Below are 27,781 nucleotides of genomic sequence, written 5' to 3'. Positions count from 1 at the left end.
GTTGCTCTAGGAAGCACACAAGAACATTTGAACTTGAGAATGAGTTATAACATTTTTATTACTAATTGTAACAACACACATGAAATATGCCTTATATTTTCAGGTCTCCATAGAGTGATATATCAACATCAGCATAAAGTCTACCACACAACATTATGCTGATCTTCTGGTCAAGTCAAGATTACATGTCATTTGTTTTTATACATTTATGATTCAAAACGTATTTATTTCTGAACTTTTCACACATATTTGACAATTCAAATAACTCTTATTTACATTCTGTTTCTAAAACAACACTGAGTCATAATATAAAAGTCGTATTTGATGAAGAAAATCCTGCATTATGAATACTTGAAATGAAAAGCCTTTGAGAACAAAACATGTGAGTACATGATAGATAACATACAAAGACTCCTTTTTCAGGCAAACAAGATCGAATCATGGAAAAATACTCTGCAATTAAACAGGAAGTTTCAAACATGTTTTTCTAACTTTCTTCACCATTCATCTTGAAATCATGTTTTTCCAATTTCAAATCATAAATCACCTTTTATTGGTCACATACACATGGTTAGCAGATGTTATTGCGAATGTAGCGAAATGCTTGTATTCTAAGGTCTGCACAACTAATTTCCTGGTTGTGAGTCAGAGTACCCTTTGTATTTGAAATATGTTGACTCAATTCCTTCACCGTAGGAAACTTATGGGTTGTGTTTCCTATAAGAGGACATTGTAATGCTTGGTATGGCCGTAGAACAACTTTAGGGAATTCTAGCATATCAGTATCAATTTTAGACATCTTTCCAAGGGTCATTTCTGAAAGAAAAAAAAAAAAGGTTATTTCTCAGATGTCAAGAAGATCACTCTACTGACTTCTAAGTTACCTGTTGCTGGGTGAGTCTGTACAGGGCAATCATCCATTTGGATGAAATGAATGACAACACTGGTGGGGATACTGTGTAATGGGGGAGCAGTTCTCAAAGTGAGGCATTATACTGAACTCTCATCACTCTGGGTATTTGAAATGACGATGCATATACATATTGTATAAGGATGCACCTTGATGTCTTGGCCAAATACCCAATTTAACACTCCAGCCTTCTTTGTTAAGAAGGCTAAATCAATCAGTTCACTATTGCATAACTAATGTATGGGGAATGCTTTGATTCAAAATGGCCGCCATGGTGGTTTCTCAACCATGCTGGTGAAATATGAAACGCCGCACTAATGGTGCCACCCAAGGGTCAACTCTTTGATCTCTGATCGTATCCTGGTCCCTCTGTATCTGGAACAAACAAGCTCTTAACTCACTTCCTGGTTTCAGAGATGGATGGCCGATAACTTCCTCTATTGTCTGTATAAATATACAGTATGTTCACATGCATGTGCCCATGGACAACAGTGATTGGGTTTTGTACACATTAATGACATAACATGGATATTTCCCTCTAGTATGGTGAGCCCTGAGCAGTATCCAAGAACACAAATCAACACAATGCCCACCACAAAGATTACGTAACCCACTTATGAAATGTCATTCTAAACTTAACGTATTCGGGAGGAACTTGTTTCATACCAAAGTAATAGAAATACATAGAAAATTGTTTGGGGAAGAATGGCTGAGTAGGCCTGCGTTAACCATCTAATACGGCCATTGAGATGACTATTGTAAAATAGAAATGTTTGAAAGACATGAAAACAGTAATAACTGACTGACACCTCTACATTCTGTCATCCTTCACATCTCCAATGGCACCCCACACATCAAACAAGAAGACATCTGGGAAGGCAAAGTCCCCCAACACTGAATCCATAGCCTCAGCAAAGTCATCTGGGTTCATCTTGTCTTTTCCGGCCTCCACGATGGTGGTCGCTGCAAGAGAGTGTTCCCACATGAATGGAAAATAGTAATTCATCTCTATTTGGTTTCACACAGTTATTAGATATAGGCCTAGTCTTGTGTTGCTTCACTTTCAAGTCTTATTCACTCATCTATTTAAATGAGTCTATTTCTGAACGAATATGAGAAAGCCTGAAATCAAGGTTCGATATATAGGCCTAACTATGTTGATTGATCTTACACGGTGCTTTTCCTTGGATTTGTTGATGTTTCACGGCACGTCATGTTATTATGTCAGTTGCCAATAGCGTTCTGTTTACGTCGCTCGCTAGCCACTATCTTCCGTACAACTGTACTGGAAGTCAAATAGAAAAAAATGTTTATATTTAATGACAAATTATTCAACTGAGTGTTTCATAAAAGCCTGGCAAATATTTACTGGTTTATTATTAGAGGCGAGCTCTTCTCTTTCCAGACTTAAGAGTCCTCCAATTCCCTCTGATATATCTTACTGCCAAGAAGAAGAAAGGCTCCTAGGGAAAAGTATCAAAACACCAAAAAGCACTGCAACATCTATATATAGATTAGGATCTAAAGGTAATAGGTATTTTTTACTTGGCGCTCATGGAAAACAGCTAACTCATGTCTCTGGTATGCAACCTTTAAGATGTTGGGTTACTCTGTATAATGTCTGACTCTCCAACAGATGTGTTTGGTATGAAGGATTTTTTATCAGCAACCTGCAACCTAGGATTGAGTGATAACCTGCTCTTCAATGTCCCCAGGACAGAGCGGGGGATCTGGCTTTCTACTCGACCAACCCTCCGCCTCAGGAACGCACTCCCGGACCACCTGAAGGCACCACAGACTCTGGGCTCCTTTAAAACTGTGTTCTTCATGTCAGTGTCCCTGTCTAGTTTCTCAAGTCAGCTGTGTTCTTTGTGTCAGTGTCCCTGTCTAGTTTCTCAAGTCAGCTGTGTCCTTTGTACCAGTGTCCCTGCCTGTCTAGTTGTAGTCAGCTGTGTTCTTTGTGTCAGTGTCCCTGTCTAGTTGTAGAGTCAGCTGTGTTCTTTGTGTCAGTGTCCCTGTCTAGTTTCTCAAGTCAGCTGTGTTCTTTGTACCAGTGTCCCTGCCTGTCTAGTTGTAGAGTCAGCTGTGTTCTTTGTGTCAGTGTCCTTGTCTAGTTTTTCAAGTCAGCTGTGTTCTTTGTGTCAGTGTCCCTGTCTAGTTGTAGAGTCAGCTGTGTTCTTTGTGTCAGTGTCCCTGTCTAGTTGTAGAGTCAGCTGTGTTCTTTGTGTCAGTGTCCCTGTCTAGTTGTTGAGTCGGCTGTGTTCCTTGTGCCAGTGTCCTTGTGTAGTTGTAGAGTCAGCTGTGTTCTTCATGTCAGTGTCCCTGTCTGGTTGTAGAGTCAGCTGTGTAATTTGTCTCATTGTCCCTGTCTAGTTGTAGAATCAGCTGTGTAATTTGTCTGTGTCCCTGTCTAGTTGTGTCCTCTGTCTACTCTTGTTTTTATTTATTTTAAAGCACTTTGAGATAGTTTTTCATTGAAAAGTGCGTTATAAATTCAATGTATTATTATTATTGCTGCTGTTACAGTATTTATGACAATATCTTGTGGGAGTAGTAAATAGTGAGCGGAGATTGTCCCTTTAGTTGCTTAGCGGCTCAAATTTTTCTCCAGCATCTGTGCTGGAGAAAGTTGGATGTGCCTAAAACCGTCTCCTTTCAACTGTGGTGAGTTTTTCCCATTGCAATTGTAGACTTCATCGTACAGATGTAGAATCTTAATTTTATTTATATTGTCACATCAAAAACAGGATTTCAACATTTAAAGTAGGCTACATGAAAAGTGCAATATTGTTCATATAATCGTGTGCTAGTGTGGGTTTTCAGTGAATTTATGTAAATCACAAAGCTCATCTGCATGTCCTGCGCTGCAGGAAAATTCTTAGCAAAAATAAAGAGTGATCAAATTAAGATCCTACGTATGTATAGTTCACAAATAGAATCGAAAACCCAAATCTGACCCTAGACCTTTGCTTTGGCCATTTTGACCAACCTTAACCCTAACCTGAATCAAGAGGTTCAATGGCTTATAAGGTTATAGCTAATTCTGTTTTCTTAAAAAGGTGAGCAGCCATCTTACCTAACTGGAGGTCTCAGATGAGCAGCCATCTTACCTAAGTCAAGGTCTCGAATACCCATGTAGCTCTCCAGTAGATCATCCACTTTCTTGGTGGCTCTCTCCTCAAACTCATTCGGCTGGTGGGGAGAAGGCAAGTGTGTTTAGGTAACTGCATTTTAAGGGTACGGCAGTACACCATGCTACAGTTACAAGATTATTACTGGCATACCGACACTAGACAGTCACTACAATCGCATGCCAGGCCTCTGCCTGTAAAAAAGTCAAAGGTATGTCGCCCACCAGTACATACGTGTTCGGTATATATGTACTGTCATAAGTGTACTACAGACCAGTGGTGGTTGGTGCCATTTAAGATGAGGGAGGATGATAAAAATAAAATAAAAATTATGACATTTTTTCTATTACAGCATATTGGATGACTGTCATTCATATTCCATTCACCCAGTTCAATGTAATATCGATAGGTTTAGGCTAATACATGATACTCAAATGTTCCCTGTAACCCATAATGATGCTACAACCTAGCCTATGAATGAAAGTTTACAACGTAGGTGCACAGGTCGAGAGAATTTTGAGTGATCAAGGTGACAGACAGTAACACATTCAATACAGCGTTGCACATGCTTGCCTGCATCTAGCTAATCAAGGGTGCAATCATTAGTCCAACAGATGCAAACAACTTTCTATTGGACAAATTCAGGTATGTTTATCCCCGTTTTGTTAATTTTGCTTCCGTTTAAGAAACATTTTAACAGAATCGGCACAATGAATACACCCCCGATCACACGCAAAAACAGTTCACTTTTATACCAGACACATACAAACAGCTCGTTGTATATATATAATTCCTTCTCGCATCTATCTACGTTCTCTCTCTCTCACCTTCTCCCTTCACTTGTGGACTTCAGTGCACAACACATTAGCTGTCTGTGACCAAACCTTCATATCATAACTGCTAACCGCTACACACAGCCTTCATCATTTGTCAGTTATAGTTAACATAGCTACTAGAACTAACGTGTTAGTAAACCCGTTACAATTGTGCAGTACAGTGTACAGTCAGCAGCAAGCAGTTTAGCAGTTACACTGGTGGGCCCCGGTGGCAACAAATTAAATCTCTCTTGCTTCACCTTAAATTTGGAATAAATTACTTTGTTCAAAACTGTTAAACTATTGTCTTTCTCTTTGAGTCAACTACTCAACACATTTTATGCACTGCAGTGCTAGCTAGCTGTAGCTTATGCTTTCAGAACTAGATTCATTCTCTGATCCTTTGATCGGGTGGACAACATGTCAGTTCATGCTGCAAGAGCTCTGATAGGTTGGAGGACGTCCTCTGGAAGTTGTCATAATTACTGCGTAAGTCTATGGAAGGGGATGAGAACCATGAGCCTCCTAGGTTTTATATTGAAGTCAATGAACCCAGAGGAGGACGGAAACTAGCTGTCCTCTGGCTACACCATGGTGCTACCCTACAGAGTGCTGCTGAGGCTACTGTAGACCTGCATCGCGAAACAGTGGGCATATTGGAAGACACCATGTCAGTAGGGATGGGATTTTCTCAATTTGCCTACCTGGTTAAATAAAGGTTAAATAAATAAATACAATTATAAATGTGTTATATTGTTGTATTGTATTATGAGAAATGGATTGCAAAGGTACAATGAATATAATGCATGATGGACCATTTTGGATTGAGCTGTTGATGGGGCAGCATTGTTTTCAGCTGTCCCCATAATGTATACTTTTGATGGCAGTACTGTTGTTTTTCTTCCGGATTCACTATGTAAATAAACACCCTTGCACAGAAGAACTTTTGCGGCTCCCACATCTTTTTATTAGTTAGAGGTTAGGTTTTTCAGTTTAGCCTTCTGGCCTACTCTACTCGACAGTGTTTTAATACATTTTTGATGACGTGAATATATTTAGTACAGTTTTATTTACAAAGGATAACTTTAATGTTTTACTATTTATAATTTTATGAAATTCACTGAGAAAGATGGTCCTCCCCTTCCTCCTCCGAGGAGCCTCCACTGCTACAGAACCATGGCTGGTAAATGAAAAGTCTCGGTATACCATCATAACAGGTTGGGATGTGTTTAGTATTTTGTGTTGAATAGATACATTTTCCGTACCCCTATTATATATTGTGTATAGTCTGTGAATAGTATGTGGTGTCAGTGATTTGACCATATACTGTACAGAAAACGTATTAGGCTGTTTTATGTCCAGCAATATTCTAACTCTGGACAAGCCTTGACTTGTTTTGGTTCATCAGCCTCCACTGACCCTGACAGCTTGTTGGCTGTGTTCTGTAAACAATCTAGAACATTAACTGATAGTGGGGTCAACAAAGAGATTGTGGGTTGGCCCCCATGTATGTGTTCAGCACTACATACTCACACCGGTGGGGGGGGGCACAAACACACATATCCACACCCGCGCACACACACACACACACACACACACACACACACACACACACACACACACACACACACACACACACACACACATCCACAAACACACACATCCACGCACACAAGTAGGGCTCCCGAGTGGTGCAGCGGTCTAAGACACTGCATCTCAGTGCTAAAGGCGTCACTACAGACACCCTGGTTCGAATCCAGGCTGTATCACAACCGGCTGTGATTAGGAGTCCCATAGGACGGTGTACAATTGGCCCAGCGTCGTCCGGGTTTGGCTGGTGTAGGCTGTCATTGTAAATAAGAATTTGTTCTTAACTGACTTGCCTAGTTAAATAAATACAAACTTTTTTTTAAAGACGTGTGTGTGTGTGTGCCCAAACTGTTGTGATCAGAATTCATGCGAAGCACGGGTGGTCAACGACAGATTGAGATCACCACCAGGGTGTGGGAGTTGACTCTGTGTGTGTGTGTGTGTGTGTGTGTGTGTGTGTGTGTGTGTGTGTGTGTGTGTGTGTGTGTGTGTGTGTGGATATGTGTGTTTGTGCCCCCCCCCCCCACCCGTGTGAGCATGTAGTGCTGAACACATACATGTGTGTGTGTGTGTGTGTGTGTGTGTGTGTGTGTGTGTGTGTGTGTGTGTGTGTGTGTGTGTGTGTGTGTTCGTGAATGTCTGCATGCGTACGTGTGTAAGCTGCTCTGGGTGGCCAGTCGGTCATAGAGAAGGTCATTGGCCAGTGGAACGTGTGAATTGAAACTCACCACTTCCTGGACTGTAGCTGACCCCTTGGAGCGCAGACGCAGGGTCTCCTTCCCATTCACCATCTTACCCTCGCTCGACTTGGGTGCCCTGGTCCTCATGCCGATCATATCTGACACATGCACAAACGCACACACACGCACACACACGCACACACACAAAGTTTTAGTCGTAAGTAAACTCAGTTCTTCACAATTCCTGGAATTTAATCCTAGTAAAAATTCCCTGTCTTAGGTCAGTTAGGATCAACACGTTATTTTAAGAATGTGAAATGTCAGAATAATAGTACAGAGAATGATTTATTTCAGCTTTTATTTCTTTCATCACATTCCCAGTGGGTCAGAAGTTTACATACACTCAATTAGTATTTGGTAGCATTGCCTTTAAATTGTTTAACTTGGGTCAAACATTTCTGATAGCCTTCCACAAGCTTCCCACAATAAGTTGGGTGAATTTTGACCCATTCCTCCTGACAGAGCTGGTGTAACTCATTCAGGTTTGTAGGCCTCCTTGCTCGCACAAATTTTCTATACGATTGAGGTCAGGGCTTTGTGATGGCCACTCCAATACCTTGACTTGGTTGTCCTTAAGCCATTTTGCCACAACTTTGGAAGTATGCTTGGGGTCATTGTCCATTTGGAAGACCCATTTGCAAACAAGCTTTAACTTCCTGACTGATGTCTTGAGATGTTGCTTCAATATATCCACATAATTTCCATCTCTCATGATGCCATCTATTTTGTGAAGTGCACCATTCCCTCCTGCAGCAAAGCACCCCCACAACATGATGTTGCCACCCCCATGCTTCACTGTTGGGATGGTGTTCTTCGGCTTGCAAGCCTCCCCCTTTTTCCTCCAAACATAACAATGGTCATTATGGCCAAACAGTTCTATTTTTGTTTCATCAGACCAGAGGACATTATTCCAAAAAGTACAATCTTTGTCCCCATGCTTTCTTTGGGGCAGTTTTGGAGCAGTGGCTTCCTCCTTGCTGAGCGGCCTTTCAGGTTATGTCGATATAGGACTCGTTTTACTGTGGATATAGATACTTTTGTACCTGTTTCCTCCAGCATCTTCACAGGGTCCTTTGCTGTTGTTCTGGTATTGATTCGCACTTTTTGCACCAAAGTACGTTCATCTCTAGGAGACAGAATGCGTCTCCTTCCTGAGCGGTATGACGGCTGCATGGTCCCATGGTGTTTATACTTGCGTACTATTGTTTGTACAGATGAATGTGGTACCTCCAGGCATTTGGAAATTGCTCCCAAGGATGAACCAGACTTGTGGAGGTCTACAATTTGTTTTCTGAGGTCTTGGCTGACGTCTTTTGATTTTCCCATGATGTCAAGCAAAGAGGCACTGAGTTTGAAGGTAGGCCTTGAAATACATCCACAGGTACACCTCCAATTGACTCAGATGATGTCAATTAGCCTATCAGAAGCTTCTAAAGCCGTGACATCATTTTCTGGAATTTTCCAAGCTGTTTAAAGGCACAGTCAACTTACTGCATGTAAACTTCTGACCCACTGGAATTGTGATGCAGTGAATTATAAGTGAAATAATCTGTCTGTAAACAATTGTTGGAAAAATTACTTGTGTCATGCACAAGGTGGATGTCCTAATTGACTTGCCAAAACTATAGTTTGTTAACAAGAAATTTGTGGACTGGTTGAAAAACGAGTTTTAATGACTCCAACCTAAGTAAATGTAAACTTCCGACTTCAACTGTACACGCAACAATTCTCATGAGCAGAAAAATATCCCACAAATCTCTCCCAGCTGAGATCCAGTTGACATGACAACGCCAACGCCCTGATCAGCGTAACCTGTGAGGATGTCCATGTGTTGAGGGTGGTGAACGATTGCTCTGATTCTATGAGAAATGCTGTGGGTAATATGAAATGAATCAGACTTTCCTGTTTTGCTCCTTCCTGTCTGTTATGACTCTGGTCATCAAAACAAGACGCACACATCCTGTCTGTTATGATTCCGGTCAGCAAAACAAGGCAGACAATTGTTTTTGTCCAGATCTGTATACAACATGGTGGAGTGAGAGGGACTATGGCAAAGGTGGACACGGACTGACTTTTTGATAAGTCATGTCAGCTGACCACAAATTGTTAGCTTTAAAGTCTATTCCACACTTAGTTATCCAGGTAGCATACTGTTCACAAGTTAGCTAACGGGCTATATCAGTCTAAGAGAGTTTATCCATATCTTTGACAAGAATTTTCATATATTTTCCAGTCACGGTTTACCTCTGGCCTACCGACCTCACCGCACATCACTGTTTTCCATATCAATCAACAAATGACCAGATTACGTTCATGTGTCCTCTGAGGTGTTCTGAGTGCACTCAGCAGTGTAATAAAGCATGAAACATAATCCATCATAGTCAACCATCCATTTAGCCGATGTTATAATGGTAAGCAAAGGCTCTTCAATTATTAACAGCTCTCATTTACTGCCACAGACAGTGGAAAAAAATGTAACTGGCAGCCTCATATGATGTGCATGGATCCATGATTGCTTAGTTTTGATGGGTTCTAAACTTGAAATATCCTTATTCATGTTACTGGGGTAGAGAGGGGAATGCAGAGAGTTTACAATCTGTCAGAACATATTGTTAGATACTAGGTTATAACGACACAGGGTGAGACCCAGATGCAGACACAGGAGGCAGATGGTTTGAGTCTCTGATATTTATTCAAATACAAGGGACAGGCAATAGGCAGGTCGAGGACAGGCAGAAGTTCATTAACTAGGTCAGAGTCCGAAAGGTACAGTGCGGCAGGCAGGCTCGAAGTCAGGGCAGGCTGAATGGTCAAGCAGGCGGGCTTAATGTCAGGGCAGGCAGAAAAGGTCAGAACAACGAGGGCTAGAAAACAGAGACTAGGAAAAACAGGAGCACGGGAAAAACACGCTGGTAAGCTTGACGAGACAAGACAAACTGGCAGCGAACACAGGTATAAATGCACTGGGGATAATGGGGGGGAGATGGGCGACACCTGGATGGGGGTGGAGACAAGCACAAAGACGGGTGAAACAGATCAGGGTGTGACATTAGGTATCCTATGCAGAGAAGAAGGACCACAGTCTGGTTTCAGTTGTTGGGTTGTAATTTGAAATACTTGCTACACCAGAAGTTAATGGTCATCTGTAGGAGGAATGTACAGTTGAAGTCGGAAGTTTACATACACCTTAGCCAAATACATTTAAACTCAGTTTTTCACAATTCCTGACATTTAATCCTAGTAAAGATTCCCTGTCTTCGGTCAATTAGGATCAACACGTTATTTTAAGAATGTGAAATGGCAGAATAATAGTAGAGAGAATGATTTATTTCAGCTTTTATTTCTTTCATCACATTCCCAGTGGGTCAGAAGTTTACATACACTCAATTAGTATTTGGTAGCATGGTCTTTAAATTGTTTAACTTGGGTCAAACGTTCAGGATAGCCTTCTACAAGCATCCCACAATAAGTTGGGTGAATTTTGGCCCATTCCGTCTGACAGAGCTGGCGTAACTGAGTCAGGTTTGTAGGCCTCCTTGCTCGTACACACTTTTCAGTTCTGCCCACAAATTTTCTATAGGATTGAGATCAGGGCTTTGTGATGGCCACTTCATGATGCTGCCACCTACCTTTACTTGGTTGTCCTTAAGCCATTTTGCCACAACTTTGGAAGTATGCTTGGGGTCATTGTCCATTAGGAAGACCCATTTGCGACCAAGCTTTAACTTTCTGACTGATGTCTTGAGATGTTGCTTCAATATATCCACATAATTTCCATCTCTCATGATGCCATCTATTTTGTGAAGTGCACCAGTCCCTCCTGCAGCAAAGCACCCCCACAACATGATGCTGCCACCCCCGTGCTTCACAGTTGGGATGGTGTTCTTCAGCTTGCAAGCGTCCCCCTTTTTCATCCAAATATAACGATGGTTACTGTTATATTACAGAAACTGTTTGGCCACATTTCTCCAAAAAGTACGATCTTTGTCCCAATGTGCAGTTGCAAACCGTAGTCTGGCTTTTTAATGGCGGTTTTGGAGCAGTGGCTTCTTCCTTGCTGAGCGGTCTTTCAGGTTATGTCGATATAGGACTCGTTTTACTGTGGATATAGATACTTTTGTACCTATTTCCTCCAGCATCTTCACAAGGTCATTTGCTGTTGTTCTGGGATTGATTTGCACTTTTTGCACCAAAGTACGTTCATCTCTAGGAGACAGAAGGCGTCTCCTTCCTGAGCGGTATGACGGCTGCGTGGTCCCATTGTGTTTATACTTGTGTACTATTGTTTTTACAGATGAACGTGGTACCTTCAGGCGTTTGGAAATTGCTCCCAAGGATGAACCAGACTTGTGGAGGTCTACAGTTTTTTCTGAGGTCTTGGCTGATTTCTTTTGATTTTCCCATGATGTCAAGCAAAGAGGCACTGAGTTTGAAGGTAGGCCTTGAAATACATACACAGGTACACCTCCAATTGACTCAGATGATGTCAATTAGCCTATCAGAAGCTTCTAAAGCCATATAATTTTCTGGAACTTTCAAGCTGTTTAAAGGCACAGTCAATTTAGTGTATGTAAACTTCTGACCCACTGGAATTGTGATACAGTGAAATAATCTGTCTGTAAACAATTGTTGGAAAAATTACTTGTGTAATGCACAAAGTGGATGTCCTAACCGACTTGCCAAAACTATAGTTTGTTAACAAGAAATTTGTGGACTGGTTGAAAAACGAGTTTTAATGACTCCAACCTAAGTGTATGTAAACTTCCGACTTCAACTGTAGTGGGGTCAATTAAGGTTGGATATGAGCCAGGAGCTTGGAATGTTACTAAGTAAGAAAAAGGCAATCAAATGGGTGCGTTCACTGATAAGGGTGGATAGCTGGGGATTTGTGAGGAATGGGGGTCAGGTCAGGTCACATGAAGGAACAGTTTATTACCCATATCACTTAACTTCCTGCTTAGTGTAACAGTTTAACTTTAGTCCGTCCCCTCGCACGAACCAGGGACCCTCTGCACACATCAACAACAGTCACCCGGCCTCCCGGGTGGCGCAGTGGTCTAAGGCACTGCATCGCAGCACTAGCTGTGCCACCAGAGTCTCTGGGTTCGCGCCCAGGCTCTGTCTCAGCCGGCCACGACCGGGAGGTCCGTGGGGCGACGCACAATTGGCCTAGCATCGTCCGGGTTAGGGAGGGTTTGGCCGGTAGGGATATCCTTGTCTCATCGCGCTCCAGCGACTCCTGTGGCGGGCCGGGCGCAGTGCGCACTAACCAAGGGGGGCGGGTGCATGGTGTTTCCTCCGACACATTGGTGCGGCTGGCTTCAGGGTTGGAGGCGCGCTGTGTTAAGAAGCAGTGCGGCTTGGTTGGGTTGTGCTTCGGAGGACGCATGGCTTTCGACCTTCGTCTCTCCCGAGCCCGTACGGGAGTTGTAGCGATGAGACAAGATAGTAATTACTAGCGATTGGATACCACGAAAATTGGGGAGAAAAGGGGGTAAAATTAAAAAATAAATTTAAAAAATTAAAAAACAACAGTCACCCACGAAGCATCGTTACCCATCACTCCACAAAAGCCGCGGGGAACCACTACTTCAAGGTCTCAGAGCAAGTGACGTCACCGATTGAAAGGCTATTAGCGCGCACCACCGCTAACTAGTTAGCCATTTCACATCCGTTACATTAGCAACAGAGATGTATTGGCTGTCCAGATGTGTAAGGAGGAGACTCAGCATAGGAGGAAGGTTTAAATACCAGTGCTTGCGTAAATGTGTTTTGTCTTATACAGCTGTGTGACCCAGTGGGTGAATAAACTTGGTTTGAGCTTTACTAGTTGTCCGTGAGTTTCTAATTCCGTTTATTTAGAACCTAACCGTTTATCAACCATGATGGGGTCATTTGATCAAGTGCATTTTGTCAAGTGTACCTGTAAGATAAATAGTTGTTTTTTTGGCTGGTCTGTAGCTTATTCTTTAGATGTTTGGGGCTGCTGATGAACCATGATGTGCAGGCATAATCAAAGTGACACTGGACTAGCGCACCTGACAGAGTCTTTAGGGTGTCACTATCAAGATATTTTTTAGGTTCGAACTAGAACTGTTTTGGTTTATCTTTGTTAAACCCTTTAGGGCCATAGTTTGAGGATTCCTATTTGACTCAGCCATGCCTCCTTACCCGTCCAACATTTCTTAATCTCCCAACCCTTCTAATGCGACTATCCCCGATGCTCTTTTTCTCCTGCCCCGCTACAAAGTTTCTCCCTGCAGGCAGTCACTGAGTCCGAGGTGCTAAAGGAGCTCCTTAAAGTTGACCACCAAAAAACATCTGGGTCAGATGGTGTAGAACCTTTCTTCTTTAAGGTTGCTGCCCTTTACCTTTTTAACCGGAGATTGGCTTGGCGATGATAGGGGCTTTTTAATCCTCTCTGAGGTGGTTCCCATTGCTTGGAAGGCAGCCACGGTGCATCTTTTATTTAAAGGGAGAGATCAAGCTGATCCTAACTGTTATAGGCCAATTTCTATTTTGCCCTGTTTATCAAAAGTCTTGGAAAAACTTGTCTGGCTGGCTTTCTTGATTACTATAGTATTCTCTCTGGAATGCAATCTGGTTTCCGCTCAGGTTACGTATGTGTCACTGCAACCTTAAAGGTCCTAAATTATGTCATCATTGCCCTTGATTCTAATCAATGTTGTGCTGCTATTTTTATTGACTTGGCCAAAGCATTTGCTACGGTAGACCATTCCATTATGGTGGGCCGGCTAAGGAGTATTGGTGTCTCTGAGGGACCTTTGGTCTGGTTTGCTAACTACCTCTCTCAAAGAGTGCAGTGCATAAAGTCAAAACATCTGCTTAGCCATCTGCTCCTAGGCCCCACACTCTTCTCAATTTACATCAACAACATAGCTCAGGCAGTAGGAAGCTCTTTCATCCATTTATATACAGATGGTACAGTCTTATACTCAGGGGGCCCTTCCCCGGATTTTGAGTAAAACGCTCTACAACTAAGCTTTCTTAGTGTCCAACAAGCTTTTTTTACCCTTAACCTTGTTCTGAACACCTCACGAAACATAGGTCATGTGGTATGGTAAGAAGAATGCCCCTCTCCCCACCGGTGTGATTACTACCTCTGAGGGTTTAGAGCTCGAGGTAGTCACCTCATACAAGTACTTGGGAGTATGGCTAGACGGTACACTGTCCTTCTCTCAGCACATATCAAAGCTGCAGGCTAAGTTTACATCTAGACTTGGTTTCCTTCATCGTAATCGCTCCTCTTTCACCCCAGCTGCCAAACTAACCCTGATTCAGATAACCATCCTACCCATGCTAGATTACGGAGACATAATTTATAGATCGGCAGGTGAGGGTGCTCTCGAGTGGCTAGATGTTCTTTACCATTCGGCCATCAGATTTGCCACCAATGCTCCTTACAGGACACATCACTGCACTCTATACTTCTCTGTAAACTGGTCATCTCTGTATACCTGTCGCAAGACCCACTGGTTGATGCTTATTTATAAAACCCTCTTAGGCCTCACTACCCCCTATCTGAGATACCTACTGCAGCCCTCATCCTCCAAATACAACAACAGTTCTGCCAGTCACATTCTATTAAAGGTCCCCAAAGCAGACACATCCCTGGGTCACTCCTCTTTTCAGTTCGCTGCAGCTAACGACTGTAACGATCTGCAAAAAACACTCAAACTGTACAGTTTTATCTCTTCATTCATTCAAAGACTCAATCATGGACACTTACTGACAGTTGTGGCAGCTTCGCGTGATGTATTGTTGTCTCTACATTCTTGCCCTTTGTGCTGTTGTCTGTGCCCAATAATGTTTCTACCATGTTTTGTGCTGCTACCATGTTGTGCTGCTGCCATGTCGTGTTGCTACCATGTTTTTGTCATGTGTTGCTGCCTTGCTATGTTGTCTTAGGTCTCTCTTTATGTAGTATTGTGTTGTCTCTCTTGTTGTGATGTGTGTTTCGTCCTATATTTATATTGTATTTAGGAGGCCTTTTGCCTTTCGCTAGGCCGTCATTGTAAATAAGAATTTGTTCTTAACTGACTTTCCTAGTTAAATAAAGGTTAAATATAATGTAAAAATGTTAAAAAATAAGTCAAAGGGTCTGAATACTTTCCGAATGCACTGTACACTCTCCAACACTCTAAATGTATCCCAACATTTTAATTTCAGGACTAAATGCAGTATTACTATTCATACTTCTCACAGCATTTTAGCAATGGGCATACAAATAAATACAGTTGCCCGCTACAACAAGTTCATGTTTACCTCACAGTAATTATGTTTAATAACTATTTTTATCTTTGATATGTGATGTGTTTACTCCGACAGAGTAATTGAGTGTTACTGATTGTTCACAGGAAGTCATAACATAGCGTCAGGGTTTTTTTCCCCTCTCTGAACAGATGTTGATAAGGAGTGGTCATTTACTGCAATCAAGTGTTGGCTCCAGACCACCCCAAGGCATTTCCCCTGTGAATTAGTATGAAACCGTTTGCCCATTGACTCCTTTACCAGTAAATCTTGTTAAAAAGTGAAGTATGTGTTTTCAAGCTCCCAGGGGTACATTTTAGTTCAGTGTTCATCACCTCCTGATAGCAGGTCTAGGGTGAATGTCAGAGAGATTGTAAATCTGTTTTCTGACCAGGGGAGGGTGCTGGCAGCTTCTGCTTCTAGAAAACTACCCTTCTGTAGGTTTCCGCTCTTACCCCAGTTGTAACTAACCTTATTCAGTTTATCAACCAGCTAATTATTAGAATCAGGTGTGCTAGAGTAGGGTTGGAGAGAAACTCTACAGGATGGTAGCTCTCCAAGAACAGGGTTGGAGTGAAATCCTACAGGAAGGTAGCTCTCCAAGAACAGGGTTGGAGAGAAACTCTACAGGATGGTAGCTCTCCAGGAACAGTGTTGGAGTGAAAACCTACAGGATGGTAGCTCTCCAGCAACAGGGTTGGAGTGAAAACCTACAGGATGGTAGCTCCCCAGGAACAGGGTTGGAGTGAAAACCTACAGGATGGTAGCTCTCCAGGAACAGGGTTGGAGTGAAAACCTACAGGATGGTAGCTCTCCAAGAACAGGGTTGGAGTGAAAACCTACAGGATGGTAGCTCTCCAGGAACAGGGTTGGAGTGAAAACCTACAGGATGGTAGCGCTCCCGGAACGGTGTTGGAGAGCCCTGAATTAGAGGTTACAGCTCCAGAGTCAGAAAACGTTTTATCTTCATGCTGTGGTTTCAAGATGTGTTTGCAATACTTATCCCTCCATATTCAGAAAATGCATAAACTGTACTGCAGCTGTTCATTAAAAACAAATGAAACCGGAACTACTAGTAATAATATGCCATTTAGCATATTATCAACCAGCTAATTAGAGTTCAAGTAACAGACACATCTCAACATCAACTGTTCAGAGAAGACTGTGTGATTCAGGCCTTCATGGTCGAATTCCTGCAAAGAAACCACTACTAAAGGACACCAAAAAGAAGAAGAGACTTGCTTGGACCATGAAACACGAGCAATGGACATTAGACCGGTGGAAATCTGTCCTTTGGTCTGATGATTTTTGGTTCCAACCGCTGTGTCTTTGAGGCGCAGAGTAGGTACCATGAAGCACGGAGGAGGAGGTGTGATGGTGTGGGGGTGCTTTGCTGGTGACACTGTCTGTGATTTATTTAGAATTCAAGGCACACTTAACCTGCATGGCAACCAAAGCATTCTGCAATGATAAGCCATCCCATCTGGTTTGAGCTTAGTGGAACTATCATTTGTTTTTCAACAGGACAATAACTAGACACACCTCCAGGCTATGTAAGGGCTATTTGACCAAGAAGGATAGTGATGGAGTACTGCATCAGATGACCTGGCCTCCACAATCACCCAACCTCAACCCAATTGAGATGGTTTGGGATGAGTTGGACCGCAGAGTGAAGTAAAAGCAGCCAACAAGTGCTCAGCATGTGTAGGAACTCCTTTAAGACTGTTTGAAAAGCATTCCAGGTGAAGCTGGTTGAGAGAATGCCAAGAGTGTGCAAAGCTGTCATCAAGGTGACTACTTTGAAGAATCTCAAATATAAAATATATGAGTATGTGTTTAACAATTCTTTGGTTACTACATGATTCCATATGTGTTATTTCATAGTTTTGATGTCGTCTCTATTATTCTACAATGTAGAAAATAGTAAAAAATAAACCATTGAATGAGTAGGTGTGTCCAAACTTTTGACTGGTACTGTATATATTTACCCCAAAAATATATGGGGGATTGGAAATGATGCAGACAAGTACATTGATGGTAGCTATAATCTATCCGCAATATTAAAACTGATCTACCCCTCCCCCCAAAAGCTTCAAAATCATAAAAGATCCTTCAAATAATCAATGAATGAGTATTGCCTCGGATTAAATTGTTATCTCAACAACATCCTATGAATTAGTTACTCACCAAAGGCTTTCTTGGGCCCCACCAAACGTAGTGTGAAGGGTGTTCCCCTTGGTTGCTCCTTTAGCATCTTAGCTACTTCATAGTGCCGACACCCGACAATGCTCTGGTCATTGATGGCCTCAATGTGATCGCCCACGCATACAGTCTTGAGCTGGTCAATGGTGCTATCTTCCTTTATCCTCTGCAGAAGAAACAGACAGGGTTTGGGTAGGATGTAGTCCATCTACCTCATCCTATTAATTGTTGACATCTTGCTAAGTATCTAGGCTACACTACTACATTTTCGTCCTTATAACCTGAGTGGTTCGAACCCTGAATGCTGATTGGCTGAAAGCCGGGGTATATCAGACCGTATACCACGGGTTTGACAAAATATTTATTTTTACTCTTCTAATTACAAATACAAAAAGGCACTCGCACATCTGAGCAATCTTATTTGCAGGTGCATGGCATCAATTGAACAAGATGAAGGAAAAGGAAACCGCACACTGCTCTTGATAGTATCACCGATATTTAATAAGCTTACGTATCGGCCACACGGCCTTCGTCAGAGCTTTTGGGATTTTTTGAAAGTTGCACCCTTATGTAGACCTGGCTCCACCCACATCCGTTCTACACATCGAAGGGGGTTGGAGGCAAAGGAAAATAAATAAGTGCTACCAAATATAACAATGTGCATTTCATAAATATTACAAAAGTGTATAAATAAGGCGTATTGAACACTTCTGTATAATCTCAATGAGGACATAGCAAGTTCATTAGTCATTGGGTACATCATATGAAAAACGTCAGAATAATCTACAAGAGACACACATTTCATGTTCCAATTCACAGCATAACATACAAAGGCATTTCATCATTAAGTCCTTTTGGAAACAATGTCTGGAGGGTGAAAATCCAAAAACATTCTCTTTTACTCAGTATTATTAATATCACCTCCCCTGTCTGATATCTTAACTTTCTCTATGCCACAAAATCTAAAGGTGGAAATGTCATGCTTCATGTCATTGAAATGTACAGCGACTGGATAATCCCTGTCGTTTCTCCTGATTGAACTTTTATGTTCACTAATTCTCTGTTTGAGAGAGCGGGTGGTTTTACCGACATAACAGAGCCCACATGGACATTTAATAATGTAAATAACATGGGTGGTGGAACACGTAATAATGTCATTTATTTGGAACCTTTTTCCTGTGTGTGGGTGACAGAAATATTGACACTTCATCATATTGTTGCACTGTGCGCATCCTCTGCATTTATAGCTACCATTTGGTAGAGGGCGTAAAAGTGCTTGGCTAATTTTCTTAAGTGGCTGGCAGTTGGCATGAACCAATTTATCGGGTAAATTGCGACCTCTCCTATACACAATACGTGGTGGATATTTAAATTCAGCCGGCAAAGCTGGGTCCGATGATAAAATATGCCAGTGTTTCTTGACCACCTCTCCCACTTTTCGCGAATTCAAAGTATATGTAGTTGTGAACATTACGGAGTGTTCTGTAGCTTTAGCGGGTCTTTTTTGTAGCAGTTCATCTCGTGTTTTTTCCAATGCCAAGTTATGAGCTTCATCCACACATTGTGACGAATAGCCTCTTTTTAGAAACCTCATGCGCATCTCCGCTGCTTTTTCTAGATAATCATCTGTGGAGTGGCATATACGGCGCAGTCTAAAAAATTGGCTTCTTGGAAGTCCTCTTTTTAATGGCTCAGGGTGGAAGCTGTCACCCTGTAATAGAGTATTTCTGTCCGTTTCTTTTCTATATAGACTTGTAAACAAGGTTCCATTTGATTTCTCAATCCACATATCGAGATAATGAACACGTTTAGTGTCACGTTCAATAGTGAATTTGAGATTGGGGTCAATGTCATTGAGTAGTGCCATAAAATCTGACAGTTCTTCTTCAGTTCCTACCCATATACAAAAAATGTCATCAATATATCGATACCACTTAAGGACTTTATTCAAAAATGGATTCACGTTTTCATTATTAACAAAACGTTCTTCAAAAAGACCCATATAAAGGTTGGCATAGCTCGGAGCAAATGTAGAGCCCATCGATGTTCCATTCGTTTGGAGATAGTATTCATCATCAAACCTGAAATAGTTGTACGTCAAAACATATTCAGCCAACTCTAGAATGAAGTTTGTTGGTGGATATTCATTAGTATCTCTGTCTCCCAAATAGTGTGCTAGTGCTGCCAGCCCCCCCACATGGGGAATGCTGGTATAAAGACTCTCGACATCTAATGTGACCAAAATACAGTCTTCTTTTAAACCCGTTATTGGTGAGATCTTGTTTATGAAGTCTATAGAGTCCTTTACATATGATGGCAATGATTGCACATGAGATTTAATAAAAGAGTCTACAAAGTTTGACAATGGCTCTAGCATTGAGCCTATTCCTGCAACCACTGGTCTGCCTGGATAGTTGCCTTGTTTAGGTTTGTTTGTTTGTTTGTTTTAGGTTTGTGTAATTTCGGTAAAATGTATAAGCATGGACGTATGGCACATTTGCAACAAAGATATTCATATTCAGGTTTTGAGATAAGGTTGTTTAATAGGGATTGCTCCAAATTAGAGCAAATATCCCTTTGGAACACCTGTGTGGGATCAACACTCAGTTTTCTATAGAAACGTTCATTGCTGAGTTGTCTCTGAATTTCTTCTTTATATTTGTCATAGTCTAAAACAACCACAGCACCACCCTTGTCTGCAGGTTTTATAACCAAAGATGAATCTTTCATTAATTCTTTGAGTGCCAGTTCTTCTGTTCTCGTGAGATTCTTCTGAATATGTTTTGTTTGTCTTGTATATACTGACATGGCTTCTTGTTCGACTAACCTACAATAGGTATTAATCGAGGAGTTGTTAACCATAGGACAGAATTTGCTTTTGGGCTTAAAATGGGTGCCAGTTCCTTGATGTGTTACTAGGCCCGAATCAGTGTTTTGCGAAAACACATGCTTAAATATCATATGGAACAGTCAAACATGAGCATTTTATGACAACAAAGACTTGACTGTCCAAGATTATTAGAAAACACAGCAGCCCCAGACACACTGCAGCAACTCCAGAGGGTCTCTTCCACCACTGAATATGTACTGAATCACACATTATTAAAGATATTTGGTAATGTACTTTACTGTATCATCCAAGGTTGGACCAAATATCAGTCTAGTACTACAGGGTAGTCTCACCTGTTTAAACCTTTTCTCAATAGGGGGGCGCTGTTTTCACTATGTAAAAATTCGTTCCCAAATTAAACTGCCTCGTACTCAATTCTTGCTCGTACAATATGCATATTATTATTACTATTGGATAGAAAACACTCTCTAGTTTCTAAAACAGTTTGAATTATATCTGTGAATAAAACAGAACTCAAGTTGCAGCAAACTTCCTGTCAGGAAGTGAGAAATCTGAAATCGGGCACTCTTTTCCAGGGTCAGTTTATTAATTTGCATGTAATCTATGAGTCGACATGCACTGCATACGATTTCCCCTAGATGTCAGTAAGCAGTGAGAATTGGAATGGGGTTGCTAGGTAGATCTGAGGCCGTATAAAGGCTCTTGGAACGGGGGATGCACTCTTTTCAACGTTCGTCATGGCGCAAGACAGACCTCAGGATGGCATTCTGAAAAGCTCTCGTTATAGGCCTTAGATATATCCGGCTCTGATTTTATTCGATATAGGTGTTAAAAACATCATAATGTAGTTATTTTAAACCGAGTTATATCAGTTTATATCAGTATATTGCGATTTTCGGAATTTTCTTTGTGCTGCGTTATGAAGAGTTGGACACGTCTGGGCCACATAGCTAATGTTTGCTGCTAATTCCTAAGTTGAAGACGACAATCTACTACCGAGCAACGATGATTCTGGACAAAGGACAACTTGCACAAGATTCTGATGGAAGCTCATCAAATAGTAAGAACTATTTATGCTGTTAATTCGTATTTCTGTTGAAAAATGTTAAACTATAATTCCGCCATTAATTTCGGCACGGTCTCGCTGTAACGCACGCTGTATGTCGTAGTAACGTTCATTTTAAAAATCTAACACAGTGGTTGCATTAAGAACTAATGTATCTTTAATTTGCTGTCCAACCTGTATTTTTTAGTCAAGTTTATGATTAGTTGTTGATTAGATTAGGTGCCTCTCCCAAGATTTCTCCCGACATTTTGTTTGAAGTTTGGCTACTATTCACATTGTATAACCACGATTTGTGCCGCTAAATATGCACATTTTCGAACAAACTCTATATGTATTGTGTAATATGATGTTATAGGACTGTCATCTGAAGAAGTTTGAGAAGGTTAGTGAAAAAATGAATATCTTTTGCTGGTTTATTTGCTATCGCTAACGTTATGTTGAATGAATGAGGCTGTGTGGTAGGCTATTGTGCTAAGCTAATATAATGCTATATTGTGTTTTCGCTTTAAAACACTTAAAGAATCTGAAATATTGGCTGGATTCACAAGATCTTTGTATTTCATTTGCTGTACACTGTGTATTTTTCATAAATGTTTTATGATGAGTATTTAGATAATTCACGTTGCTCTCTGTAGTTATTCTAGTTGCTTTGGTGAGAGTTGTGATGGTGGCTGCAATGTAAAACTATGATTTATACCTGAAATATGCACATTTTTCGAACAAAACATATGCTATACAATAAATATGTTATAAGACTGTCATCTGATGAAGTTGTTTCTTGGTTAGTGACTATTTATATCTTTATTTGGTCGAATTTGTGATAACTACCTATGCAGTAAAAAAAATGGTGGAGAAAAAAAAGTTGTGTCTTTTGCTATCGTGGTTAGCTAATAGAAATACATATTGTGTCTTCCCTGTAAAACATTTTAAAAATCAGAAATGATGGCTGGATTCACAAGATGTGTATCTTTCATCTGGTGTCTTGGACTTGTGATTTCATGATATTTAGATGCTAGTATTTACTTGTGGCGCTATGCTAATCAGCTTTTCTACTGATGAGGGTGCTCCCGGATCCGGGATTGTGTGCAACTAGAAGTTAAGTGATATCAGACAGGGGAGGTGATATTAATAATACTCTGAGTAAAAGAGAATGTTTTTGGATTTTCACCCTCCAGACATTGTTTCCAAAAGGACTTAATGATGAAATGCCTTTGTATGTTATGCTGTGAATTGGAACATGAAATGTGTGTCTCTTGTAGATTATTCTGACGTTTTTCATATGATGTACCCAATGACTAATGAACTTGCTATGTCCTCATTGAGATTATACAGAAGTGTTCAATACGCCTTATTTATACACTTTTGTAATATTTATGAAATGCACATTGTTATATTTGGTAGCACTTATTTATTTTCCTTTGCCTCCAACCCCCTTCGATGTGTAGAACGGATGTGGGTGGAACCAGGTCTACATAAGGGTGCAACTTTCAAAAAATCCCAAAAGCTCTGACGAAGGCCGTGTGGCCGATACGTAAGCTTATTAAATATCGGTGATACTATCAAGAGCAGTGTGCGGTTTCCTTTTCCTTCATACTCTTCTAATTACGCAATAAGGCACCTCGGGGGGTTTGTGGTATATGGCCAATATACCACGGCTAAGGACTGTATACAGGCACTCTGCGTTGCGTCGTGCATAAGAACAACCCATAGCTGTGGTGTATTGGCCCTATACCACACTCTCTCGGGCTTTATTGCTTAGGCATAAGTCGGGAAAATGTTACAGCGAAGCTTCAGTCAGGTGGGGAAGCAAAACTATTTGACTGTTTTTTGTTGTTATTTTGTGGTTAAAATGCATTGTTTTGCTCCAAAAACACACTGTGTGGGACAGATAGGCCTTTATCATGTAGGCTAAAATACAGTTCACCTCAAAGTCAGCCTTGAGTCTGCTTTGTGACAAATGTTACCATAGTTTGGAGGAAGGGAAAGGTAACAGAGTGTCATGGAAGCGCAGCCACATCGTATTGTATTTCCCTCTACTAAAATATGGCACTCTGTAATCCGGTTTCACAGTATGTTTCAGGGCGCGTTTCTCTGCCCAGGCATTGCTGACTCATGTCAGAACTACCTGGATAGGTATTTTAAATATCAGCTAACCACATCATGTTATAGCAATCTGGTGCCAGACTGCACAGACGATGACATGGCACGCAACCATTGGTTGATACATGCAAAGTCTGAGCAGGGGAACATGACCTCTCTCTTCACTTAAAACCTGGCCTTTTACTCTGACCTTTAACCTCTGGCTTTAACGTCTATGGAACGTTCTGACTCGGATAAGGTTTACTTACTTTACGTCTGGCTATTACCTTAATGAAAGCGTACCCTGCTCCGTTGTCAGTGATGGTCAGCCCGAGGGCGTCCTCCGTCTTGGTGACCTCCACCTCTTTGGTCTCGCCCCTGACGTGGGCGAAGATGAAGTCCTCCAGGCCGATCTGACCACCTAACAGCTTCTGCATATCCACCTTGTGGGAGTTCAGAGTGCAGAAAAGGATCTAGCCCACAGAGAAGAGAGAGAGGAGCAACGGTCAGCAGGAAATACATGAGGGTAGTTTGGAACATGAATGATTGTCATCCCATTCAAAAGAAGAACCATTAAAATTTTTATCTGTCTTCCTCCTTAACTTGTTAAGTCACAGCAATATGGAACAACCTGAAGTGGTGTGAAAGAATGGATATGGCTTTTATCTTAATTCAGTAAATATGCCTACATTCCTCTAAATGGAGAGTACTGTAGCTCCGCAAAATGTAATGACATCTAAAGATCTGTATGGAATTTAAGAAGGCTCGTCAACATCAAAGGAGATGACAGGGTCGTGTTCAGTCGGGAGAAAAGGTTTTTTAACAGAGTGAAATGTTATTAACTGAACTTGCCCAATAAGAACACAGATTTTCGTTTTCTGGTCAAACAATCAATCAATCAATCACATGTATTTATAAACCCCTTTTTACATCAGCAGTTGTCACTAAGTCGCCAGTGACCTGGCCTAGACCCCAAATAGCAAGCAAAAGCAGAAGCAGAGGAACTTTGGCACAAAAACTTTCTAGAAGGAAGAAACCTGCTCTGATGGGTGGCCCATTCATCCCCTTCTGGTAATATTGAAACTTTTCCGTAACACTGTGCCCTACACTACACTCAACCTTTAACATGACTCACAAACGTCTCCTGACTCCCATGTCATACTACTCAATCCCAACAGCAGAGGGCAGTGTTGCAACATAGATTCACCAAGGCCCCTGCCCTTCACGTGGCCATTTTGTGATCTTATCTGGACAGGACAATCCTGATCCTGGATATCCACAGTGGCTCAGTGCAGGCTTTTCTCCAGCCCAGCACTAACCCATTGGATTCACCTAGTGGTCAACTAATCATAGTTTTCAATCTTGTTAGTTTAATGGTAGTTTTGGGGACAGAAATATAAGCATGCAATCACTTCCTGGATCCTTCTGGATTTGCCACCCCTGCTTTTTTTACTCCCTCTCAGTTCCGCATTTGTTACCTATACCAGTGGAGGCTGCTGAGGGGAGGACGGATCATAATAATGGCTGGAATGGAGCAAATGGAATGGCATCAAACCATGTGATTGATGTATTTGATACCGTTCCACTGATTCCGCTCCAGCCATTACCACGAGCTTGTCCTCCCCAATTATGACCCCGCCAACCTCCTGTGGTATAAATTCTTGTCTCAGCCTTGCTGGGTGTCGTTGACACTAGTTCAAGGACAGGCATAAATAATCCTGTGTGGAAAGTGAGACAACAGCTTTATTGCAGGTTGTGATGTGAAATGCTGCCAGCTTGCTGACCTTACTTTTTTTATGCCTATGAGCACATAGACTGTCCTGTCCAAACGCCTAGAAAATGATTGGAATATGATCAGAAATATAATAAGAATATGAATAGAATATGATTAGAAATAAAATCAGTAAATGATCCGAATATGATCATAATATGATTAGAATAGAATCAGAATATGATCGGAATATGATCGGAATATGATTAGAATATGATCAGAATATGATCAGAATATGATTAGAATAGAATCAGAATATGATTAGAATATGATCCGAATATGATTAGAATACAATCAGAATATGATTAGAATATGATCAGAATATGATCAGAATATGATTGTGCTCTTCTACTGTTCACTTCTTTTATTTGTCCTTTTTACTGGAATGTGTTTCGCATTCAAGAGCACTGAGCAAAATACAAGGGCACAAATTAAGACATTTATGAACATTTCAGTGTACTCCCACTAATAAACCTTCGGTATTACAGTAAAAAAAAGGAACCTTCGGTATTACAGTAAAAAAAAGGAACCTTCGGTATTACAGTAAAAAAAAGGAACCTTCGGTATTACAGTAAAAAAAGGAACCTTCGGTATTACAGTAAAAAAAAGGAACCTTCGGTATTACAGTAAAAAAAAGGAACCTTCGGTATTACAGTAAAAAAAGGAACCTTCGGTATTACAGTAAAAAAAAGGAACCTTCGGTATTACAGTATTATAGTATCAAGTGTGTTCTTGAAACTATATTATATAATTATCCTGACCTACCTTCGATCATCCATATCTTTCTGTCATCTGTCATGGCATTGAGACAGCAACAGGTTGCTTTATGGATGGCCGTGACCCACTAAAAGGTTGTTCATTAGGCCAGATCAGTAGATTTCGCTCAAGGACATTTTATATGTTCTTCCAGCTGCTTTTACGACATTACTAGAAGGCCATCCTCACATTGGAGATGTTCGACGTTAAAAGCATTCATTAGTTACCATAAAGACAACTCAGTAACTACTAATTTTGAGAAACTTTGCACCTGTCACTCAGAATTCGGCTCTGGAATGTTCTGCAAATGTTTAATCAATTATTTTAAAACTGACTATTTGTATTTCACCTGTGACAGTTAATCAAAAGTCAAAATGATCAAAGTCCTTCAAACTATGAACATAATCCTGAGCAAATTATTGTGTAGTACATCATGGAAACAGGTCTAATTTGAGACAAAAATAGTCAATCAACCTTAACCAAACAAGGAGACTATTTATACATTGCATAATAATTCAAACTGTCAGCATGACCTAAAAGAAAAACATCCAAATGATCATATGTAATGGCCTAACCAGTCAGCAGAAATGAACAAAGAACACCCTAGCCTACCGTACCTCCGAGGGAGAGATATGAAACACCTCAGCGATCTTGGCATACAACTCCTTGACATTGGTGAAGCCATGGATGCGGCCTGTAGGGCTGCCATGGGCCAACTGGGTGTGAAAGACGAGCCTGGGCCTTGGGTACTCAGGCGGCCCAGGCGGAGGTGGGTCTGAGGGGGGCAGCGGCGGAGCTGAGGGCTCCACACCCCCATGTGTCTGGCTCTTCTCCTCTTCCTCTGAAGCCGGCCCTCCGGCCTTGTTGCTGTCCTGCGCTAGCGGGCTCATCTCTTCTCCGTTCTGCATCGGCCTCAGCTCTGGGTTGGTGGTCCTCCGTGAGTCCTGGTGTATGCTGCCCTAGCTGGCCAGAGAGAGAGTTGGGACCCTAGGTGCTGCTGAATTAGTGATGGGAGTAGCCAGGTAACGGCAGCCAAAGGAGGCCTGCTCGGCCAGGTGGAAACCCAACACCCAGATGCGGGGCATCGTATGTGTGACACCGGAGACCGAGAGCAGATAGGGAGAACAACAAACATATCACACCAGTTAAGCTGCCTTTATAAAGACCTCATATAACACCATTAGCGTCTGTCTGGGCACTAGGTAAAGGGACTCACACATGACCCCAAAAGAATGGTACGTTTGTGGTAGGGGCTAAAAACTCTGACCATATCCATGATATCATGTGTCACCTGGAGTCGGTAGACAGACAATGTCCCGATGTTAGTGGTAAGGAGACACTCTGTACTGAGAGTAAAGTCCCTCCAGTCCTCATTAATGAAGAATTAGTAAAGTCAGGGTGGATCCTCCTCAACTTGTCGGCCTTTTTAACCCTACAGCCAGCCCACGGATACACAAGAAGAGTACTTAGCCTGATAAATGGTTGTTTAATTCGACCCCATGCTGAAATGTGTGCCAACAACTATTTAGAAGGTAACAAATATATTGTGATGTAACGTAAGACCAAGCATTGATATGTATGTCTGCAGTTTTATCATTT

At 41.4% G+C, this 27,781-nt stretch overlaps 1 protein-coding gene across 1 annotated transcript; it reads right to left on the bottom strand.

Moving 5' to 3' along the window:
- Window positions 1-40: 40 nt before the first annotated feature.
- On the bottom strand, window positions 41-27,114 carry gipc3 (GIPC PDZ domain containing family, member 3). Its single transcript, XM_071342486.1, has 6 exons — window positions 26,800-27,114; window positions 23,943-24,128; window positions 17,645-17,825; window positions 7,175-7,284; window positions 4,021-4,102; window positions 41-1,873 (listed from the first exon to the last, which is right to left on the bottom strand). The coding sequence occupies exons 1-6, from the start codon at window positions 27,088-27,090 to the stop codon at window positions 1,722-1,724; spliced, it is 1,002 nt and encodes a 333-aa protein (XP_071198587.1). The 5' UTR covers window positions 27,091-27,114; the 3' UTR covers window positions 41-1,721.
- Window positions 27,115-27,781: the final 667 nt, after the last annotated feature.

The sequence above is a fragment of the Salvelinus alpinus genome, chromosome 15, assembly GCF_045679555.1.
Source record: "Salvelinus alpinus chromosome 15, SLU_Salpinus.1, whole genome shotgun sequence".
Taxonomy (NCBI): Eukaryota; Metazoa; Chordata; class Actinopteri; order Salmoniformes; family Salmonidae; genus Salvelinus; species Salvelinus alpinus.
Note: the sequence above shows the minus strand (reverse complement) of the source record. Positions and strands in the feature narration are given on the sequence as shown.

Coding starts and splice junctions, on each gene's coding strand:
- gipc3 (XM_071342486.1), bottom strand. CDS start 27,090: ATGCAGAACGGAGAAGAGATGAGCCCGCTAGCGCAGGACAGCAACAAG. Junction 24,129..26,799: donor TTCATATCTCTCCCTCGGAG/GTACGGTAGGCT, acceptor TCTGTGGGCTAG/ATCCTTTTCTGCACTCTGAA. Junction 4,103..7,174: donor CAGCTACAGTCCAGGAAGTG/GTGAGTTTCAAT, acceptor TCTCCCCACCAG/CCGAATGAGTTTGAGGAGAG.